Source organism: Tubulanus polymorphus, chromosome 7 (genome assembly GCF_964204645.1).
Source record: "Tubulanus polymorphus chromosome 7, tnTubPoly1.2, whole genome shotgun sequence".
Lineage (NCBI taxonomy): Eukaryota > Metazoa > Nemertea > Palaeonemertea > Tubulaniformes > Tubulanidae > Tubulanus > Tubulanus polymorphus.
In genome coordinates, this window is record NC_134031.1 from 8,549,252 (window position 1) to 8,571,469 (window position 22,218).

Genomic DNA, 22,218 nt, shown 5'->3' on the forward strand with positions numbered 1-22,218 from the left:
TAGTGTCTGATGTACCACAGACACTAAGATGCGAACGACATTTTCTCGATACTTTTAGATCACTGCAGCTTTAAACCACCAGAAATCCGGTTTCACTAAACCGATTGTGAAAAATAAACTATCGTTACAAACCTCATACATTAAGTTTTCTTATTATTATATTCATTCGGAGGTTCCTTCATCATAGTCTGTGCTTGATGCGATATAAATACAGAAATAGCAAAAATGACACCATTTTTTCACTTTGAAACTAGGCATTGTAACACTGTAGTTCGTTAGCAACAAGACAACTTGAGCGGTGCGTGTCTCGTCGCTAAACAGCGCATCATTTTTGTATCTTAAATTTAATCGTACTAAAATCAGATTTATCGTCAAAATGATATAATGAACTAACGTAAGACATCATAAAGGTTAGTGTAGATAGTTTATTCATCAAAATCGGTTGTTTATTTGCTGAGATATCGCAGTTTGAACACGGACAAAAAAGCCGACCAAATTCTGGTCGGCAACTGTACAGCGAATTTGAATGCACGCGTCTGGGTGGTTGGTTACACTAGGATCGTAGAGCGACGGAGATCACTGGTGGAGACAACCGCTGCCAGTGCTGGGTGAAGACCACGAGTGTATTTTGAAGGCCTCTTAGAAAATGCCCAAGCAGTAGAACCTAAGAACATCATATTGTATGTTGAAAACTGAAAAAAACTGTTAAATCGCTGAGTCGAAACTTGTCGAAAAAGTTATTCCAACTTGGCGCAAGTATCCGTGGCGCCTCCTACTATTGCCAACGTTTCAGTATAGGATGTTGTTTGCATTTTGATTCTTACTCTGGCATGCACTTCCGCCGATAATTCTTACTTGGCACGATATTCCAGCCGATATTCCCACTTGGCGCATAACATCGGCATCAATGCGGTGACTCCCCAACATCCTTTCTCGCACGCTTCGACTTAAAAAACTACAAAAATTGTTCGTTCTGTCAACAGAAATAGGTAAATATCACTTTAAAAACAGGTTAGGCCTACCCCATTTAGTTAAGTTCATTACATTAGGCCTATTTTACACCCACAAGTCCACCGGGGCTCGTATGAGTGAGTGTAATAAATGTCTATTTCAACCTGACTTTTGAGCAGTCAGGAACACTTTCCAAAAACGGCTTATTCTGCCAATTTCGGCATTTTCCGCCAATTACGGCAGAATCAGCCGTTTATGGATCACTCAGTTTTGAAACTTTCACAGTCGTTTATGGCTTAATCAGCCAGTTTCAGCTCACTAAGTTTCGAGTTTTGCTTTAAAGTTTTTTGCGCACTTCCGGTTCAATTAGCGCATGTTGCCGATGACGTCATAATCTCGAGCAGAAGATAAGCTTTCATATGACGCTAGGATGGAAATTTTTGAGCTAGGTAAAGTGGTCAAATTTACGTTTTTTCTAAATGATTACGTCATATGAAGCCCAAAAACTCCGGGAAAACTCTCAAAACTACTACAGCATGAAACAAGTTTATTAATCATGATTTTTGTTAAAAATAAATTTGGGAACTAGTTTTAAAAACTATTATAAAGTTTTCAAGTAAACGTTGCCATGGGTACACATAAAAACATTCGCCATTTCTGGCGTATTCCGCCGTTTTTGGCGTAGTTAGTTTTATAATCATAAACTATTAAGCCATTATTGGCAGTCCACTTGTTATATATGAGGATTCCCCCACCCACTTAGACGTTTTCCCTAGTGTCTACACGGTACCTTTTTTTGGAATAAAATAATTAATTTGCTGAGGTGAACGGATGTGTAAATATTATATGGTAAAAATAAAAATAAAATTATTATAATTATCATTCTCATAAGACAAATCAATCATGGATGTATAAACTAGTGTATCAAAAATCTAGTTTTAAGTTTTGCCCATGGTCTTATCTTGCCTAATAAAGCATAGAATGGTTGAGGGATATATTGGACTGCATATGATGTTGGTTAATTGAAGGTAATTAACATCTTCGATACCTCCAAGCTAATTGATGGATTCTTGTGATGGATAGTGATTGAATGAATTGGTGGCCGATGACGTTACAACTCAAAATCGATACAGCTGTATCTAGACTCATTTCAAAATACAACAAACATTTTCGAAACAATTTGGGATACATGTATGTATATATTTATTTCATAGAATACAGGTATACAGAAAGAACAGAATTCAAATACATTTGCCATCGGAAACCCATACATTAATATTTAATTCTTTCTTGAAGCCTGGCACGGATCAATGAGATTAATTTTTCGGCGCAAATATACAAATGTATGCCAGCAGAAAAGCGATGATGTCATAATAGGGACTCCCATCGAACTAAGCATTATAAATAGCACCTGTAAAACTGTCTAAGCTAAAAACGCCGTTTCTGGCGATGTAGTTTTAAAAACTGTAACAGCTGAAAACGGCGGAAATGGCGGTTTTTTAAAAACAAGCCAAAAATGGCTGAAAACGCCGATTTCGGCTAAATTGGCTGAAGCAGTTTAAAACTGAGTAATCCATAAATGGCTGATTCTGCCGTTATTGGCGGAAAACGCCGAAATTGGCAGAATAAGCCGTTTTTGGAAAGTGTTCCTGACTGTTGAGAGCATTCCGGATGGCCTAGCTCTCTCATTTTTGATAGTTCATACCTGATAAAGGTCTTAATAGGACCAGAAAGGACTGGCAGTCGACCTAAATCATAATTTTTTAATCCTTATTAAACTGTATTGAAGGATATGCAAAAAGTCTTCACTGAAAGGGATTAAATGAAGAGAAGTGACTCCATGATTTGAAAGTTTAACCACAGGCACTTGAATGGGCTTTGATAATGGATAAATATTTAATATTTCACCAGCGATACGTTGTTCCTACTTCGATAATCCGCCACGTTTTATAATATTTCACCCATGATGTAATGCGCGCCCGTCGTTTAACTATACCATACAGAAAGGCTGGAAACGATCCTATCTCCGTAATGCTTAAATCTACCCGCAATTATCGGGACAGCCGAACACTGCCGATGATTGCCGAAATATGCCCTTAGTGTCAATTTTAATCCTGAAATATAAGGAGCGCCCATAATTTCAATTGTAGATGATTTTTTTGGAAACATTGACACTGTTTTAGTTCCATTAAAGATTTTAACTGGCAACAAAATTTATTTTTGAAAATTCGCGATGCCTCTTCGGGATTGCTGTGACGTCATCTGTCCCGATATTTGCGGTTAGATTTAAGCATTACGGAGATAGGAGCGTTTCCAGCCTTTCTGTATGGTATAGTTAAACGAGGGATGCGCATTGGATCATGGGTAAAACAGTTGCATCATGGATAATTAAGATGGCAACCCCATTGGTGTTTTTATCGTAGATTACGATAAATTTTATCATTTTTAACACACCAACAAGGTCAAAGCCCATATTCAAGTGCCTGTGGTTTAACAATATATCTCCATGCCTACCAACTGAAGTTTGGTACGTAGGCATGGAAACATATTGTTAAACTTTCAAATCATCTCTATTTCTTTAATTTAACCCCTTTCAGTGAAGACTTTTTGCATATCGTTCAATACAGTTTCAAATGGATTAAAAAATGATGATTTAGACTGCCAGTCCTTTCTGGTCCTATTAAGACCTTTATCAGGTATGTACTACCAAAACTGACTGAGCTAGGCCACCCTGAATGCTCTCAAGTCAGGTTGAAATGGACATTAGTCTGAATACCAGTCGTTGTTACGGTTCCCTACAATGTCTGACGCTTATAAGTATCATATAGAGGTTAACTCCTGCTAATTGCAATGCAACAACTGATTTTAGTGTCAAATCAAACCTTTGTACTAAAATAAATTAATTAGTTACCTTGTTGACTTTGAAAACGTGTTTTATAATAATATTTTTGATGATTTAAATCGCGAACCTGAGAATTTATTGATTTGATTTGAATTGAATTGATTGTCACAATCGGGATTTCCAATACGGACTAAATTAATAAAATGTGAAAATTCAAAATGTCTCTCTAAAATTACTCTAAATGTTAATTTTTGTTGATAAAACGCATATATTTTGGTCAATTTTAACCTTAAGAATTTGAAACAAGAATAATATCTGCATTGACATCAATGTCAGTCCAAGTTCAAGTCCGAATCCGTAATTTACACTTTCCTCATGCACAAAAGCCGCCATATTTGTTATGTTGCTCACTTCAACTATTTTTTGAGGCGACTAGTCAAAAGTTTTGAGCTACCACAATCGTCAAAAGCTACTTAGGATTACAAATTTATGCACAAACAATAGTTAACTCCCGTCTGATTACAGAACAGTCAGTTTGAGGTAAGTTGATGGTGTTTTAAGGGGTGAAATAGACGCTCAAAGCCTCGTCCCTCATTTTACCTTATATGAGCACTTTCGCCCTAGACGTTGTTTGAGGAACAACGGCTAGACGTTGTTTGAGGAACAACGGCTAGATACTAGACTAGTATGAGTGCAAATTCAAATTATATTTTATTGTGCGAATTTTCTGAGGAATATATTCGCGACAGTTTTGGTAGTTTAAAATACAATCCTTTTGATAAGATCCACGTCGAATACAACTTCAATGATCTAACGCAACGGGATTAACTAAAGTCTATTTATTTTTGATTTTCCATTGTCTGAATACCAGTCGTTGGTGCCTGTTCCCTACTACACTAGGGATTTCAGGTCACGTGATCAAAATGGGTTATAATTAACGTTTTCCACGCTTCAAATTTTCAATCGCTTATAAAAACATAGCCTATATTCTATATCCGATTAAAGCAAAACTCCTATTCAATTTACCGGTTATTTGTTGTGGTGTAAATTTCATGAGTGTATCTTGCATAGTTACGGAGCAATAAGTCGTAGTTCAGCGCGCGTCAGCGGTCATCCTTATTACCGAGATCAACCGAGATGAAATGAAATATAACATATTTATTTATTCCTTATCGATTTTAACACTTGAAATCATATTATATCAGTAATAAATGCCTGCTGGAGTCATATTTTATATATTTTGTCGGATATTTTTGTAGAAAAATAACTTAACTTTACCGAGATGAGATCGTCGATCAATCAAATTCAATGAAATTTTATTGCTAACCGAGATTACGTATTTGAAGTCAAATTTTTTTTACAAAATATCCGGGAAAATATGACTAGAAGGTATTTATTACTGATAGGCCTATAATATGATTTCAAGTGTTAAAATCGATAAGGAATATATAAATTTGTTATATTTCATGTCATCTCGGTTTATCTCGGTAATAAGGATGACCGCTGACGCGCGCTGAACTACGACTTATTGCTCCGTAACTAACACCGGTGGAAATAGCTCATCAATCATGGCGCACATACTGGCGGGAATCTGAAAGTTTGTGACATCATTTCATAAATAAATAAAGAAGGAAGGCTCCGAGAATATCCAAATCACAGGTTGCCGTGAATAACTGGGGTTCGACCATTCACAAGTTAAAAATGTACTTCCTTGTTTGTGAAGGAAGTTTATTCATACTGTTATTAAAAGCAGTTCCTTTTAAACAACCTATAATACGTAGTATAGTTTTGTTTGTGGATATCAATACTTCGAAAAATCAACAGCGGTTTATTTATTTATTGTACCGGTACGCGTTTTCTTAATTGAATGGAATTGGTGCGGTCCAAAAGGCGGGTCATACTAGTAAGCGTCAGAAAATGTCAGCGTCTGTGATACCTTGTTATCGTCGATATTAAACGGTCTAAAGTCAGTTTATACATCACATACATTACAAATTGGAGGTCCCTTGTACATGTAGCCTACATCACATCGTGACGTAGCGGCGATTGTAATGTCATAGAATAACAAAGTCAGTTGAAAATACCTACCCACTGCACTGATAAAGAATGATTGCTAGCCAGAGACCAATGACAGTCAGAAATGGGGAGTGATGGTACCGTGATCGCATCCCTGAACGACATTTTATCCAGAAAGGCAGAAACCTGTTATCACTGCTTGCAGCTATATTTATTATTATGATTATTATTTTTTCCACACTTTTTTTGTCAAAAGTACATAGGCTTTTTTACATTACCGCTGTTGCCGATACAATCCGTCTGATATCATTCAGCTCACTTCGATCTACAAATACTCGTATTTTGAAGAATCAACGTTACAAAAGCACTGTCGGGCCGTAAACATCAAAAATTGAGCCCCATTCAAAGAGCCGACATGTTTTTCTAAGTCGTCTTTCCGAAATCTACCGCACGTTTCTTGTCACGTCGGTTATCAATTCAAGCATAAATTAACAAATTTATTACCCAAACATTGCACATTCCGTCGCGGTTTTTAAAAAACTAATTTTAACAATAGCCCATTTTCCTCATCAAATCATATTACCGATACACAGGAAATTTACTACTGTAGATTTTAAAAGCACTGTCGAGCCGTAAACATCTACGAATCGACGTGTGTCACTACATCGTCGTTCCGGGGATAGGCTGCGAGTTTCTCCTCATCATGATAATCAAATCGAGTACAAATTAATTTATTACTACCAGTGATTTGGCTGCGGGCTTCAAGCAGTTAGTTTAACAATACCTATTTTTTAGCCCACTTGGGACTTTAGTCCCAGCGGGCTATTGCGTTCACTTTTCGTCCGTCCGTTCGTCCGTCCGTCGTAGCGTCCGTCCGTAGACGGAATCCAGTTATTTTAGGAAGTTTTGAAGACGCTTCAAGGTAATGTCTTGATATTTGGGTTACACATGTATCTACCCTAGACACATCTTCAGCCCAAAAACTGGCCCTGTCAGATTCAAGATGGCCGATGGCCATTGTTGTTTGCCAAAATCTGCACTTTTTACACATTTTTGAACTTTTTGAGGGAAATTTTGAAGACAATTTGATCAATTACCTTGATCTTTCGGATATATGTGATTTCCCCCAGGGCCCATCAGCAAAACAAAAATTGGGTCGATCGGACTCAAGATGGCCGTCCTATGACCTTTTTAGTGCCCAAAAATGTTAATTTTGGCCCAAATTCTGAGTCCTTTAGCTTCCTACAGGTTTATCATTTCTCATTACAATTTGTGATGGGTATTCTTTGGAAAGGGATGTTTTATACCTGAGACAGGTATTTTTCATCAGCCAATTATGACGCAATTGGCGGCCATCTTGGTGTCAGCAGTACTCATTCGTAAGTGGGAAAAAGTTTTTCCACATTATATTGATACCTAAGCCTATTTTGTTACCACAATCATTTAGAAAGTTGTAGCTCATAACGTGTTCTATGATTGTGGTGAGTTTCAAGGTCATTGGTTTTTGTATATGGCCACCAGGGGGCGTTGAATAATGCAATATCTTAGTATTTCTATATTATATTCGTATCAATGCATATTTTGTAACCACAATCAATTGCAAAGTTGTAGCTCATGACATCATCTATGATTGTGGCAAGTTTTAAGGCCATTAGTTATTCTATATGGTCACCAGGGGGCGTTGAATAGTAGAATAACTAAGTATTTCCTTATTATATTGGTACCTAGGCATATTTTGTTACCATGATCAATTACAAAGTTATAGTTCGTGACATGTTCTATGATTGTGGCGAGTTTCAAGGTCATTGGGTTTTGAATATGGTCACCAGGGGGCGTTGAATAGTAGAATAACTTAGTATTTCCATATTAAAGTGGTAACGAGGCATATTTTGTTATCACAATCAATTACAAAATCGTAGTTGCTGAGATGTTCTATGATTGTGGTGAGTTTCAAGGTCATTGGATTCTGTATATGGTCACCAGGGGGGTTGAATATTAAAATTGTTAGATTGTTGAGCATTTCGAACCACTTCCCAAGTGGGCATGGTGTCCCTGGACCCCTAGTCTTCACCAAATTAACCGTGTATTTACTAAGATAAATCATTAGTGTACCAGGGAGTCGTAGGCCTAAACTAAACGCGCCGAAGAGATAGTGCGGAGAAAAGCTGTTGTGTCGACAAGTATCAAAATCAAAAGAATATATATTACTTTATTCGGCTGCTGGCTTCAACCTCTATATCAATACCATCAATACTCTATATTTCCTACAGCACATACCGATCATTGTCAAATGCACAAGGTATTTACTAAATACAAGTATATAACACACTCCTATCCGTATGCTGGACTCGCACTTGACATTCGGAGTAAGCGTTCGCTGTGGGGGGTAAGGAGATCGTTTGCTGTCTAGGCCTACGACCAATTTGTCCGGATCTTTTGATCTTGAAATAGGGATTGTCCCTGTTATTTATTTGGTTGGTAAATTTTGTTTGATTTTCTGATTGAGTGTCCCTTACAGACCCACCACACCTGCCGGGAGCAAAACAGGGGGTTTGATTTTGAAATCGGAAATCGAAGTACAGAAATAGTTGTGTGATCGGCGGTCGAGTTTACATATTTTTTTGTTGTTGTTTAAATCGAAGTACATGATTGGGAAATTCGGTTCCGGTTCATTCAAACAATCTTCCAACCAGTCTGAACCGGCAAGCGGCTGATTGGGGTGAATTTTTCTGGCTGCCTAATTTAATACATTTGTCCGGATGTTAGGCCTACGCATATACATAGGCTAGTAGCCTCGACTAGGTTAAAGCTAAGTTCACTGTAGAGGAGGAATCAGATTTATTAAAATGCACGTTAACTAGAGATTAACTGGTTGTGACTGTGGTAATCGCAATTATCAATTTTATTGCCAAAAATGAAGATTTTTTTGAAAATTTCGTCTGAGCAGATAGCTTTATAAGCCAGACTTTTCATTTGAGTTTTTTCATCATAAATTATTCATTAGTTCCTAATGACTTAAGCCAGGCGTAGGTCGGCCTTGCGACGGCTTGTGACTCACTGCGACGCCATTCAATGTGACCGCCAGCGACGATTGTGTCGCGACGACTCATCGACCTACGCTCCCTTGCGACGGGTTGTGACTGTCAGCAACGCCAGTCGCAAGGAGACGCATGTGTTCTACTTTCTGCGATGAGACACGACCGTCACAACCGACCTACGCACTCTTGCGACTGGCAGAAACTAGTCGCACACAGTCGCTGACAATCGTATCGCAACCGACTTGCACTGTAACTTGCGATGCAACGCGAGGATCGCATTGCGTCACAAGGCCGACCTACATCCAGCTTTAAGTTACAGCGGAGCCCCAGAAATATCTTTTTTTTTTCGTTCAAAAGACCTTTCGCTTGAAAATTCTTTCGTCGAAACAAAATCTATTTTGTTCGAACCAATAATATTCTGTTCGATTGAACCAATTTGAAAAAATCGTTAGAACAAAGTTGAACAAACTTTTTTTTGTCCAAACGAAAGGTTTTTTATTTGAACAATCGTATGATCGAACAGAATCGTTTTAATTTGAACAGCATTTTCTTGTCAGAACATTAAGTTTTTCGTTCGAACGAGTATATTGTAAAAAGGTTTTCTTTGAACCAAAAGTATTAAGTATTTCGTTCAATCAAACAGAATTGTTTTCATTCAAACATTCGTTCGAAAAAAATTGTTTTCGCTCAACCAAATTTTTTATGCCGGGTCAAAAAGTTTTTCATTTCAACAATAACATAGTTTTTAATTCGAACGGATTTTTTTGTCAGAATGGAGAAAAGTTTTGGTTCAAACAAAAAGCGTATTGTTCGATCAAAGAGAATTGCTTTCATTCGAACAAGATTTTCTTTGGTCGAACAGCGTGTAAAGGTCGTTTTTAAATTTACTCGGTCTGGTATATTTTGGATTACTGTGTATGTCATTTGTCAGGACATTAAATAGAAGGAGACTTAGGATACTACCTTGCGTGACTCCACTAGTAAGACCAACTTATCCAAAGATGGGCGTTCCGTTGATTTCGGCTACAAGTTTTCGTTAAGAGATAACTTCTGAGCCATTTGAGCGACCTATCATTGATACTGTTTCCTAATAGCCTGTTTAGTAATGGCTGATTTTGTGCCTTATCAAATGCTTTGTCGAAATCCACCGTTGAACAGGATTAAGTTACTGCGGAGCCCCAGAAAGATCCTTTTTAGCCCACTTGGGACTTAAGTCCCAGCGGGCTATTGCGTTCACTTTTTGTCCGTCGTCCGTCCGTTCATCCGTCCGTCCGTAGACGGAATCCAGTTATTTTGGGAAGTTTTGAAAACGCTTCAAGGTAATGACGCTTTGATCAATTACCTTGATCTTTCGGATATATGTGAATTCCCCCAGGGCCCATCAGCATAACAAAAATTGGGTCAATCGGACTCAAGATGGCCGTCCTATGACCTTTTTAGTGCCCAAAAATGTCAATTTTGGCCCAAATTCTGAGTCCTGTAGCTTCCCACTGGTTTATTATTTCTCATTGCAATTTGTGATGGGCATTCTTTGGAAAGGGATGTTTTATACCCGAGACAGGTATTTTTCATCAGCCAATTATGACGCAATTGGCGCCAATCTTGGTGTCAGCAGTACTCATTCGTAAGTGGGAAAAAGTTTTTCCACATTATATTGACAGGGCTGCCAACCCTCCCGAATTATTCGGAATCCTCCCGATTTGCGTGAAGAAATTCCGACAATACGATCGGGTATACAAAATTCCGACTTTTTTTTTCTTTTTCGGCGATGTCCGATTTTCCACCCGCCAGCGCGTTGTAACACAATATGATGATTTGGTAGAACAGAATTGAATAGGTGGGGAATTTATATGCACGCCCGCGGTGGATGAGTGCGTGGCTATATACTGTGTACGTGGGTCAGGCGATAAACAGCGCTTACTAGCGCGCGCGTGCGTGCGTGTGTGTGTATGAGAGTAGCTGTGTTATTGATTTTATCTACGCATGGCGTACGATTATTTCGTAGTAGGAGAGCAGCTTTTTAATTTGTTTCAAGAATAAAAATAAAGTTCATTTGTTTTAAAATACGTTGTTTTCAATCATTTTTGTGAAAATATTATGACATGTGGCAAAATGTGATTGTTATTGTCAAATTGCTCCGCATCGTTTCGGAGAAGAATCAGTTTACTGCGGTAATTAGCTCGTTTTCGCAGCGCGATTAGCATTCGAAGATCCGGGTTAGATTTCAACGTGTGGACTCTTTGAAATGTTTCGGTAAGCAATTGCTTTGCTAGTTTGAACCTTAATGTTGTCACTCTTGTGTTAGTTTGATTTAAAAAGATAATTTAAGATGCTTTTGAGCAGTGCATCTCAAAGTAAACTTTTAGTTCGCATATTTGGCAGATGGCAGCACCATCGAGTAGCATGTAGATTTAGAGACTTTTTACTGTTTGTATCTTTCAGTTCTGTACGTGGAGTCTCTCTTGGACAGTATCGTGGAATTGATGCTGGAAATGGATATATTCGCATGACAGCTGTATAGTGTTATGTAATTCGTTTGACAATTTATGCCAGTTTTATGTTCTTATTTTTTAGTCTATTGTATATTTTTGATAAACACTGTTGATTTTTATCTTTCATAAAATAATAAAGAAAAAATACATTCTGTAGAATTTGCTGATTTTTTATTTTGCTGATAATTCCATATTTTCATATCCAGCTTTCATATATTACACGTGAAAGGTATTCCTAATTGAAAGCAAAATATTCCTACTTGGAAAAGTCACAATTTCTTCGGTTTCGATATATTCCTATTGAAACCTTCAATATTCCTAATTAATCTGCCATTCATCCCTAAATGGAATTTTGAAAGGTTGGCAGCCCTGTATTGATACCTAAGCGTATTTTGTTACCACAATCATTTAGAAAGTTGTAGCTCATAACGTGTTCTATGATTGTGGTGAGTTTCGAGGTCATTGGTTTTTGTATATGGCCACCAGGGGGCGTTGAATAATGCAATATCTTAGTATTTCTATATTATATTCGTATCAATGCGTATTTTGTAACCACAATCAATTGCAAAGTTGTAGCTCATGACATCATCTATGATTGTGGCAAGTTTTAAGGCCATTAGTTATTCTATATGGTCCCCAGGGGGCGTTGAATAGTAGAATAACTTAGTATTTCCTTATTATATTGGTACCTAGGCATATTTTGTTACCATGATCAATTACAAAGTTATAGTTTGTGACATGTTCTATGATTGTGGTGAGTTTCAAGGTCATTGGGTTTTGAATATGGTCACCAGGGGGTGTTGAATAGTAGAATAACTTAGTAGAATAACTTAGTATTTCCATATTAAAGTGGTAACGAGGCATATTTTGTTATCACAATCAATTACAAATTCGTAGTTGCTGACATGTTCTATGATTTTGGTGAGTTTCAAGGTCTTTGGATTCTGTATATGGTCACCAGGGGGCATTGAATATTGAAATTGTTAGATTGTTGAGCATTTGGAACCACTTCCCAAGTGGGCATGGTGTCCCTGGACCCCTAGTTTTTGTCCTCGCAAAAAAATTTGGTTGAACGAAAACAATTTTTTTCGAACGAATGTTTGAATGAAAACAATTCTGTTCGATTTAACGAACTACTTTATACTTTTGGTCAGCTTTTCATTCAAAAGACCTTTCTCTCGAAAATTCTTTCATCAGGAATTTTCTTCGTTCGAACCAATAATATTCCGTTCGATAAAAAAAATCGTTAGAACAAAGTTGAACAAATTCGAACACATTTTTTTATCAGTATGAAAAAGAGTTTTCAAATAAAAAGTGTATTGTTCGATCAAATTGAATTGTTTTCATTTGAACAAGATTTTCTTGTCAGAACATTAAGTTTTTTGGTCGAACAGCATATTAAGGTCGTTTTGGAAATTTATTCGGTCCGGTACATTTTGGAATACTGTGTATGTCATTTGTCAGGACATTAAAGAGAAGACGACTTAGGATACTACCTTGCGTGACTCCATTAGTTAGACCGACTTATTCCAAGATGAGGCTTTCGTTGATTTCGGCAACATTTTTTCGTTCAGAGGTAACTGCTGAGCCATTTAAGCGACCTATCATCGATACTTTTTCCTAATAGCCTGATGTTGTACCTTATCAAATGCTTTGTTGAAATCCATAAAGAGTAATTATGGCCTAACAGTCGATTTTCCAGAGTCAAATAGGACCATCTGGTCCAGTTTTCCATGGTTTCAAGTAGGTGTAATTGACTGTTTGTCAATCTACCTCTTATAAAACTGTGTTAACCATTGAACAGGATTCTAAGATTGCAGAAAACCCATTATCGCTGCTTTGCAGCTATATTTAGTATCTTATATTTCAGAAGGCTTTAAAACATTGAACCTATCCAGTAACATTAGTTATTTCAAATAATAAAGGTCTGTTTGGCCATATTGAATCAACTAAATACATCAAAGATGTAGTTAATTAGATCCAAGATGGCCGCCTTGATACTTACCTAATGGTTACCATGGTAATCGTATCACCCTGATGCACGATATCTTCCGTATATTATCTCAAAATTGATATTCCATGTCTTAAGTATAATTTATCTTGAGAAATAAACTACAGTATTGCAGTGGGTATTAATTAGATAATTAGTATGCAAATTAGCCTAATTTACATATTTGTGCAATAACTTACATGAATCTAAACAAACTTTGTATAGCCAACATACTGACCAAGTTTGGTTTTAAACGGACAAAAATTCTGGGAGTTATATTTGTTTTAATGTTGAATTGAATTCCTTTATCTGGCTAAAAATCAGCAAAACCTAGTCACTTCCTGTCTGATACTTTCATTGGAAATGAACTAAAGTGTATTGCGCAATCGAATGACAAAGATACCCCAAATTTCCACCCTTTGATTGCTTATAACTTTTGAACCGCTTGATCAATTTTGATTCTGTAAAGTGCTGTATGCTTATTCTATCCATTTTAAGCTTTTAGAACAACACATAGGACACATAGAAATTTTCATCCTGAAATCCCTGCTACTACCTCTGACTCTAGTCTAGTACCAAGCCGTCGTTCCACAAACAACGTCTAGGGCAAAAGTGCTCATATTACAGGGTTCGTAGCGGGCCTTGAAATCCTTGAATTTAGCACTTTGGTCTTGAAAATTGATTTTAGGGCCTTGAATTTGGAAATGTTGCAAATCTGTAGATTTATGACTGTTTTGTCGCAATGATGGAAATTTTGATAACAGCACTGCATGGTATATAAATCGTATTGATTTCTTCTTTTATTCTTGGAGACCTACCGGTATGTTGTACAGTAGGTGTTTATTTGAGTCATTGGGGAAAACCCACTGCTATGTATATTCATGATGAATCATCATTCAGTTGTATCTTATTACTGCATGTATAGCGCTTTTCATGGAGATGGTGTCAATTGACTTGGACCATGGATCTCCTCTGAAATCCCACCAAAAACATCTGTTTGGTGTTTACATCAGATTTGATTTTTAAAGAAGATGATTTTCTTGATATTTCCATCTTAATTATTTGCAAGTTTTCTCCCATCATTTGAATTCAACCCAATACAGTTTTCACACTTATTTTTTTCCGTTATATTTCCAAGAAAATCTGTACTTCAACCAATTAAAAAGTCATTAGTGTATGCATTCAGTCACTGGCTCAAAATTTTCAAATTTCTTGAAGTTGCTGTAATTGGCCGTGTCAGTGATTATCAGTGAATTTGGGTCAGCAGTGGCACAATGAACCCTGTTAAGGCTGTTTTGATTGTTTTTGAATGGATGATGCAAGGAAATATTGCCGTAGTTTTTCATGGGGGTAAAAAGCCTTGAATGTGCATCTCTAATGGCCTTGAAATGCCTTGAATTTTGGTTGGTCTTGAGGCTACAATTAATTTTCATCCCTCGTTTTGAGGGACGAGGCTTTGAGCGTCTATTTCACCCCTTAAAACATCATCAACTTACCTCAAACTGACTGTTCTGTAATCAGATGGAAGTTAATCTATCTTCAATTAGAGACCGGTTGTGCCCATCCTCCATTTTACATTTTCGATGCATGTCAAATATAGTCAAACATGTAAAGAAGCAAGTTACTTCCTGGTTAAGATGGCGTCTCTTCGAATCTGCTTAATCTTTGAGCGATATCAAATTGCCCTGGGTATGAATTATTACAATAGCATCTGATTATCAATGTAATCAACAAACAAAAGGAAACTTTACAATGGACGGAAATACATTCATTGCTGTAAGTATCGGATAAAACCGCTGATAACTTACCTGGTACCTTTGCTAGAAATCGATTATAAAATTCATCACGGCAAACTCTTTTTCACTGAATTCAATATTTATTGTTCACTTCTGGTAGAAAATCTTGTTCAGCCCCTGACAAGAGAATAAGCAATGACACTACTTATTTACCAGCTCATTAAACTTCATCAGTTTATCAGAATCGGAGTTTCACCGCCTGTTATTTGGAACCTCATTTCATGACAGCTACTGCTGATTCTTTATTCTCTTTGATTACTGCATGATGTTATCTTTCTGAAATTAAAATACATACCACTTACAATTAAACCTGGATTGACTTTTCAATTGATGGTTCAGAATCAATTTTTCAAACATACCTTGATACATTGCAATCTATTCTTTACACGTTGAGCTAATTTGATACGCGTTATTTCAATTTCTTAAAACATCCTACGAGTTGCGACTTAGAAAATCATCACTAAAACGCTCACAATAATCTACATTAGATAATCAATACGTATAGTGTTTGTGAAATAGCACTCATATTCAATCCAATGTTCATTATTTACAATTGTTTTGAACGAAGTAAGTAAGCAAGTGAACTTACCTGGATGTCATTATTTTCACTGGATCAACTGCTGATGTCCAATGTCACAATCAGAACAATCAATCAACCGCCTTAGTGAACAAACAAGTAGCCTCTGCTGCATGGTTCAGTTTGTCAGTAGTAGTATTGGTAGTATTGAGTATGCATTGTTTCCAGTCCAAATTGGCAAATCGCTGATGGTAGGCCGGTAGGTTTTGACGGCACTGTAATGCAGACATCCTGAATTGATTACCGATATTTTCGGTACCACACGCTAAACAAGTGCGTGTAGAAGTGTTACGTGGCAGTTTTAATGGAATTTCTTTCTTCATTGATGTAAAAAACGACTTTAAAGAGGTCCATTGAACATAAATCAAGACACTCTGTAAGCGGCCATGTTACATTGTTCACGTGATGAAATACTGAAATCTGATTGGATCCGTATATTCCGCGGAAGATGGCGGACGGGCAAAACCTGTCCCATATTGAATGGGACAGGCAACCACTCTACTTTTTGTGTTGCATGACGGAAGTGTAAATTACAGATTCAGACTTGAACTTTGACTGGCATTGATGCCAATTTAAATTCTTATGGTAAAATTGACCAAAATTTATACGTTTTACCGACAAGAAATAATATTTAGAGTAATTTTAGAGAGACATATTGAGACGTTTCAAGGTAATGTCTAGATATTTGGTTTATACATGTATCTACCCTAGACACATCTTCTGCCCAAAAACTGGCCCTGTCAGATTCAAGATGGCCGACTGGCAGCCATTGTTGTTCGCCAAAATCATCACTTTTTACACATTTTTGGCGAACCGTAGGTTTGCCTATGCAAACAGTCTGATGAAGCAGTTTTCATTGAAAATGAATAGAGTACCGGTGTGTCGAACAAGGCACAAACATTGGCTGTTGAACCAATTGTGTTGATTTTTGGTTTCATGGTTTGGCTTAATGAGTTCTCGCGCCCACAAAAATTTCATAGTGATCGAGTTATTTTTAGGGGACTTTTATTTCTAGAAAAAAATTCCGTATATGTTTGTATATTTTTGACATTTTGTGGATGGAGGTATTCTGACTTGTGAAATAACGGCCAATCTAATACTGCGTCGCTAGTACATTTGTATATACGCGCGTCAGCAGTCAGCCGCGTGTGTGCGAATATAGGTTACAGTATATGGCTGTGGGTGTTAGTAATCACCTGAGCGAGTCTATATATAGCAAAGTGACTCGGCAATATACACAGAACTCTAACACATCCGCAGGCGCATATATTGTCAGCCTCACATCTTCAATCCAAATTAATTTATATTTAGTATAATATTTTTGACAATATATGCACTAAATGATTTAATGGTGAGCCACAGGGCCATTGGACCTTTATTGAAGTTTTCGAGGGAAATTTTGAAGACGCTTTTTTCAATTACATTGATCGTTCGTATTTATTTGTATCCCCCAATGGCCAATCAGCATTAGAAAAATTGGGTTGATCGGATGGCCATCCTATAACCTTTTTTGTGCCCAAAAATGTCAATTTTGGCCTGTATTCCGAGTCGTGTAGCTTCCTACTGGTTTGCCATTTCTCATTGCAATTTGTGATGGGTATTCTTTGGAAAGGTATCTTTTATACCTGGGACAGGTATTGTTTATCACCCAATTATGACGCAATTTGCGGCCATTTCGATGTCATCAGTACTCATTTGGATTTCTGATGATTTTCTTTGTAGGTTAAGATGGAACGATTGCGTGGCTCTCATGAAAGTGACAGAGAGTGGAGGTTACGCGAAGCATTTCTCAATGCTCACCAGGACAGATTTAGCAAGGATCGCTTGATCTGTTTATCTCATTGTTTCATTAATGTGGAAATGTATGGCACATCGTACCCCCCGGGAGTGATGCGTATTCTGAGCGAACTTTCCGCTGATGTCAGTGATGATGTGGATGAACTTCGTCGACAGAAAAAGCAACGTGCAGAGGTTAAATTCGTAAAGGCATCGGATACAGGTAATAAATCAAACGTACTATTGACCAAGTGTAAATCTGAACCGACTAAAAAACCTATGGTTGGTTTTGTAAAAGCATCCAGCGAGCAGTGCTCAAGTGCGGGTAGTGATGCTCTATCAAGTGGCCGGTCTGGTGCCGATTATTGGGTAAAAAATGATTCTGTGGAAAGCGTTGTTAGCCTCCACGATGAAAATGACAAATCACCTGTATCCGCTGAAAAATCATCTGAACCAGAAATAAGAACTGGTAATAGCCGTCGAGGTTTGGGAGCAACTCTCAGGTCGACCAAATCTAAGGAAAAGAAGTCTTCAGTTGTAAACAAGGTCCAATTAGATGAAAGATTTACGCAAGCTAAATTAAATATAAAATCTGAAGAGGACAGAAAATTTTATTTGCTTGCAGAAGCAATTGCTGAGATAGAAACTGAAGGCATTAATTGCATATCTCTCATGCATGAATCTTGTGCGAAAACCAAAATGTCTGCCAGTATTGACTTTTCAATGAACAGTCATCAGTACATTTGTCACTTACATATAGATAGTGTAGCTGTAGCACATGGAATGGGTAACAATAAAAGAACTGCGAAATACGAAGCATATTCTAATGCTATTCAGTCTCTAAAAAAGCCACACTTACATGTCGATCGTGTCAACCCTGAAAAAACTGAATTGAAAGCCACTGACGAACCTGGAGAAAATGATAGTACTGATGGTGGTATGATGAAGCTTGGTCAACAACAAGTGGCAGCACGCGGTATGAAACGTTTACATCCAGATTCTCAAAGGAAGCAAAAACATATCGGTCACAGTAAACCTGGTGGATCACTGGCTGATTTCATCATTTTAGAACACGGTTATGTGACCGAACCTAATCCTATCAGTATCATGCATAGCAGTTCCACATTCAATAAGACTAAAATGGAATTTGACTTTAGTGATGGGCGTAGTCGATTATCGTTGAATGGAGATCTCATTGCTGAAGTGACTCCTACTCAAGAAATGACACCGGGCGTGAAAAAAACCAAGTTATGCGAAATAGCACTTGGAAAGCTTCGAAAAATGTGTTGGACTATCGAAGTGAAAAAAGCTCACACGAGTGAAACGGGTGTGTCTCGCGATGAAATTCTTGGTGAAATCAACAAACAATCAGAAACCCTCAACGATTCAAATATCGGCAGTAAGATGTTGAAAAAGATGGGCTGGTCCGGTGGAGGCATTGGAAAAGATGGAAATGGCATTAGTGAGCCGATAAAAGCTGACCTAACCGTCATTAAGAGACAAGGCTTTGGTCTGCAAAAAGAGCAAGGCATTAGCAAAGACTTTGTTGAAAATATCCGAATAACGTTGCGGAACTATATGCGATCTCGCGATGAAACTGACCTTTCATTTACATCCGAATTTAGTAAAGAAGAACGTGCGCTCATACATCAAGAGGGCTCAAAATTGGGACTTAAAACCCAAAGCAGAGGCACTGCAGATGAACGATATCTGATTGTTAGTCGGAAACGTGATCTATCTCAGTTAATTTCACATATTCAGAGAAGTGGTGGATCTACTAGTAAATATGAACTTTTGCCTCCGTTATGGTGATTTGTTAATTGTCATTTAAGATATTTTGTAGTGCCTGGGTTCTGTTTTTCATAGTTGTGTTATGTTAGCGTTAACAGATGAATCATTATATTGAGGCTGTAGCTTATTGTGGCGAGTTTTATGGAGTTTCAGTTAAATGTTCATCAGGCGGCGTTGAATTAGAAATGAAAATGTCAGATTGTTGAGAATTTCAGACCACTTTCCAAGTGGGTATTATGTCCCTGGACCCCTAGTAAATCTATAATTTCATAGAAATGTTTTTCTATTTTGAATTCTCACTTTATTTCATATTTTCATTAGGCCTATATGCTCAATAGGGTCTGCATAATGTAATACAATCGGCATGGGTAGGCTACTACATTTGACTCAGAAAATACAGTACGTAGTGATCTGACTTAGGCGTACTTAACACTAACTGCATTGGCTATCCACAACCCTTTGTCATCTATATGTCTTATATGATGTGCTGTGATGTCTTGGTTTATATGTCTATGGCCTAGACCATTCCAAGAGGTATTAATTATCACTTCTTGGGAATTTGAAGAAGACAATGTGTCTGTATTGAGTTTTATCATTTGAATTATGTTTTACTGTTTTGTAGGTAGAAAAGCAGTGTGATGTTTTCGTGATTTTGCAACAATTTTAAGTGAATGGGCCTCTTTGGTAATGAACATTTGATGTGCATACCTAAATATCTTGGAATATTGCTTAACTTGGAATATTGCCTTGCTCAGAGTCCAGGTTCACCTAGCATTTGAATTTTTTGGGGGGCGGGCAGAGAAACCCCCAAAAAGGTCAATTCTATAGGATATAAGAATTACATTTGTAAAAAGGGCACTTTTTCAAAATTTCGGCTAAATACGGCCCTAGATTAGAGTTTTGAATCAATACATTTCTAAAATTTGTTCATTCAAAACTCTACTATATGTGAAGCCAAATGATTTGAAGTTTTCATTTCAAACCAAAAATTAAAGCCTTTTCATAAACGAGTGTATTGATAGTGTCATTTATCAACAGCTACGTTTCATCAATTTCGCCTTTGTTTTCTATGCAACAGCAAATTCGCTCACATCACATTATCAGAATTACATGTATTTGGCAATATGTTTGGGTCTCCTGTCATCTGAATCAGTTAAGTAATCTGGATATTGATATTTTGTATTATTATTCATATGTAAGTATGATTAGGATTTCTAGAACTTTATTAGACCCGATTCATTTTATTAGCCTCAAATTCTACTGTTAAATGGGTTTACTGTGTGATGTATGAAATATCGAGCTATGTTTAAATTTGTACATGTACAATTGTAGTACAGTTAACTCAGTTCAAAGATGTCAATGACTAATCAGTGGGATGTCTGTGGGGGTCTGGAAGAAACCCCATGAAATTTTGAGGTCCTTCAAAAAGTCCCATCCTCAAAAATTACTGACTGAATTGATTGGTAGTCAAATTAACCTTAAACAACTGAAAAATATCAAATTTTTGTTGTGGCAATTAGCTAGTTTACCATTCTAAAAGTTCTAAAATGTCATTGAGTATGTGACCTACAAAATCGCAGCGAAGCTTGGAAATGTGTCCTTGACTTGTTAAGTGGATTTCTTCTTAAGTGAATTGTTAAATATTTTGACCCTGGATCCGCCACTGCGGTTGTCGTCATTGCATTCATGTTTCGCAGAAAGTTTGTATTATACTGTCAAACTTTGGATAAGCACCTACCTTTTATTTTGTGGTTGGATCCAAGATTGCTGAATAGTGGTCATATTTGTTTTCTTGGATGCTTGATAAAGACGATGTCAGATGAACTTCTAAATGAAGTTTAGATAACACATGTAAAGATGTGTTGCAGTTATACGGTACAGGGTTTCAGAAAATGCTACCCAACTTTTAAGAGTAATTATTCATTAACTAAAAATTGAAATACATTTTTTGGGAGGTAAGGTTGGTAGACCTGGATGTTAGTTCGAGGATGAAATGTTCATGTGCAATGATAAGCCATGCATGGCTGAGCACTAGTCTGTTTATGATTCGCCATGAAAATGTCATGGAACCAAAATTATGGATTGTTCCATTGTGTATGTTTATTGTTGAATGACCAGCATCCAGTTGAAAAATTGTTTTAAAACCACCAAATCATGGGATTTCACTCCTTGTGATATTTTCCTGCGATGAATTGAGAAAACCAAGGTATTCATAACACCACCTCCAGTAGGAAGTGAAGACATGTTGGGATAGTAACAGATTTTGAGAAATCTGATTTTCAGTGTGTCTACACCGCAGTGCGTTGTATGAATCGGTGATGGATTTTGCTAGTACACCGCACTGCGGTGTATTGATGTAATTAGTAATTAGTTTTAATCTCTATTGAAAGATGGCAGCACCTGTAAAAGATAGTGAAATATTAGTAACTAATGATACACTGCACCGCGGTGTAGACACACTTTGGTGGTAATCCCGTTATTCAACACACGAGGGAGAATTTTTTCAAAATTTTCAAATTATCTCCAGCACTATAGGGTATTGATCAGTCAGCACTGAAAGGGTTGAGGAGATCTGTCAGCAAAGTGTTTATTAATTAATGAAGGCATTGCAATAATCCTCATATCTTTTATTGGTTCAACTCCATTTTAAACACCATTCAAAAACATGCTAGTGCTCAGCCAAGCTCGACTTATTTTTGCATTTCAACATTCCATCCTCAAGCAAACATCCAAGTCAAACAACTTTTCTCCCAGGGTCCGATCTAAGCACTCTGATTGCCCGGGACAAGTATACAGTCAACCCCCGATATACCGCCCACATCGGTTCAGAATAATTTTGGCAGTATAGGGAGTATGGCGGTATATGGTAGGTGTTTTACCATGTATTTGTTTAGAGATGTACAGTCATACCTTGATTTAACCCCCCTACCGCCCCTTGCATACTGCCCT

The 22,218-nt window shown here is 37.3% G+C and overlaps 1 protein-coding gene across 1 annotated transcript; it reads left to right on the forward strand.

Moving 5' to 3' along the window:
• Positions 1-860: 860 nt before the first annotated feature.
• LOC141909141 (NF-kappa-B-repressing factor-like) lies at positions 861-19,882 on the forward strand. Its single transcript, XM_074799526.1, has 2 exons — positions 861-989; positions 17,425-19,882. Exon 2 carries the CDS (start codon positions 17,431-17,433, stop codon positions 19,288-19,290), a length of 1,860 nt encoding a protein of 619 aa, XP_074655627.1. The 5' UTR covers positions 861-989; positions 17,425-17,430; the 3' UTR covers positions 19,291-19,882.
• The last annotated feature ends 2,336 nt before the right edge of the window (positions 19,883-22,218 follow it).

Coding starts and splice junctions, on each gene's coding strand:
- LOC141909141 (XM_074799526.1), top strand. CDS start 17,431: ATGGAACGATTGCGTGGCTCTCATGAAAGTGACAGAGAGTGGAGGTTA.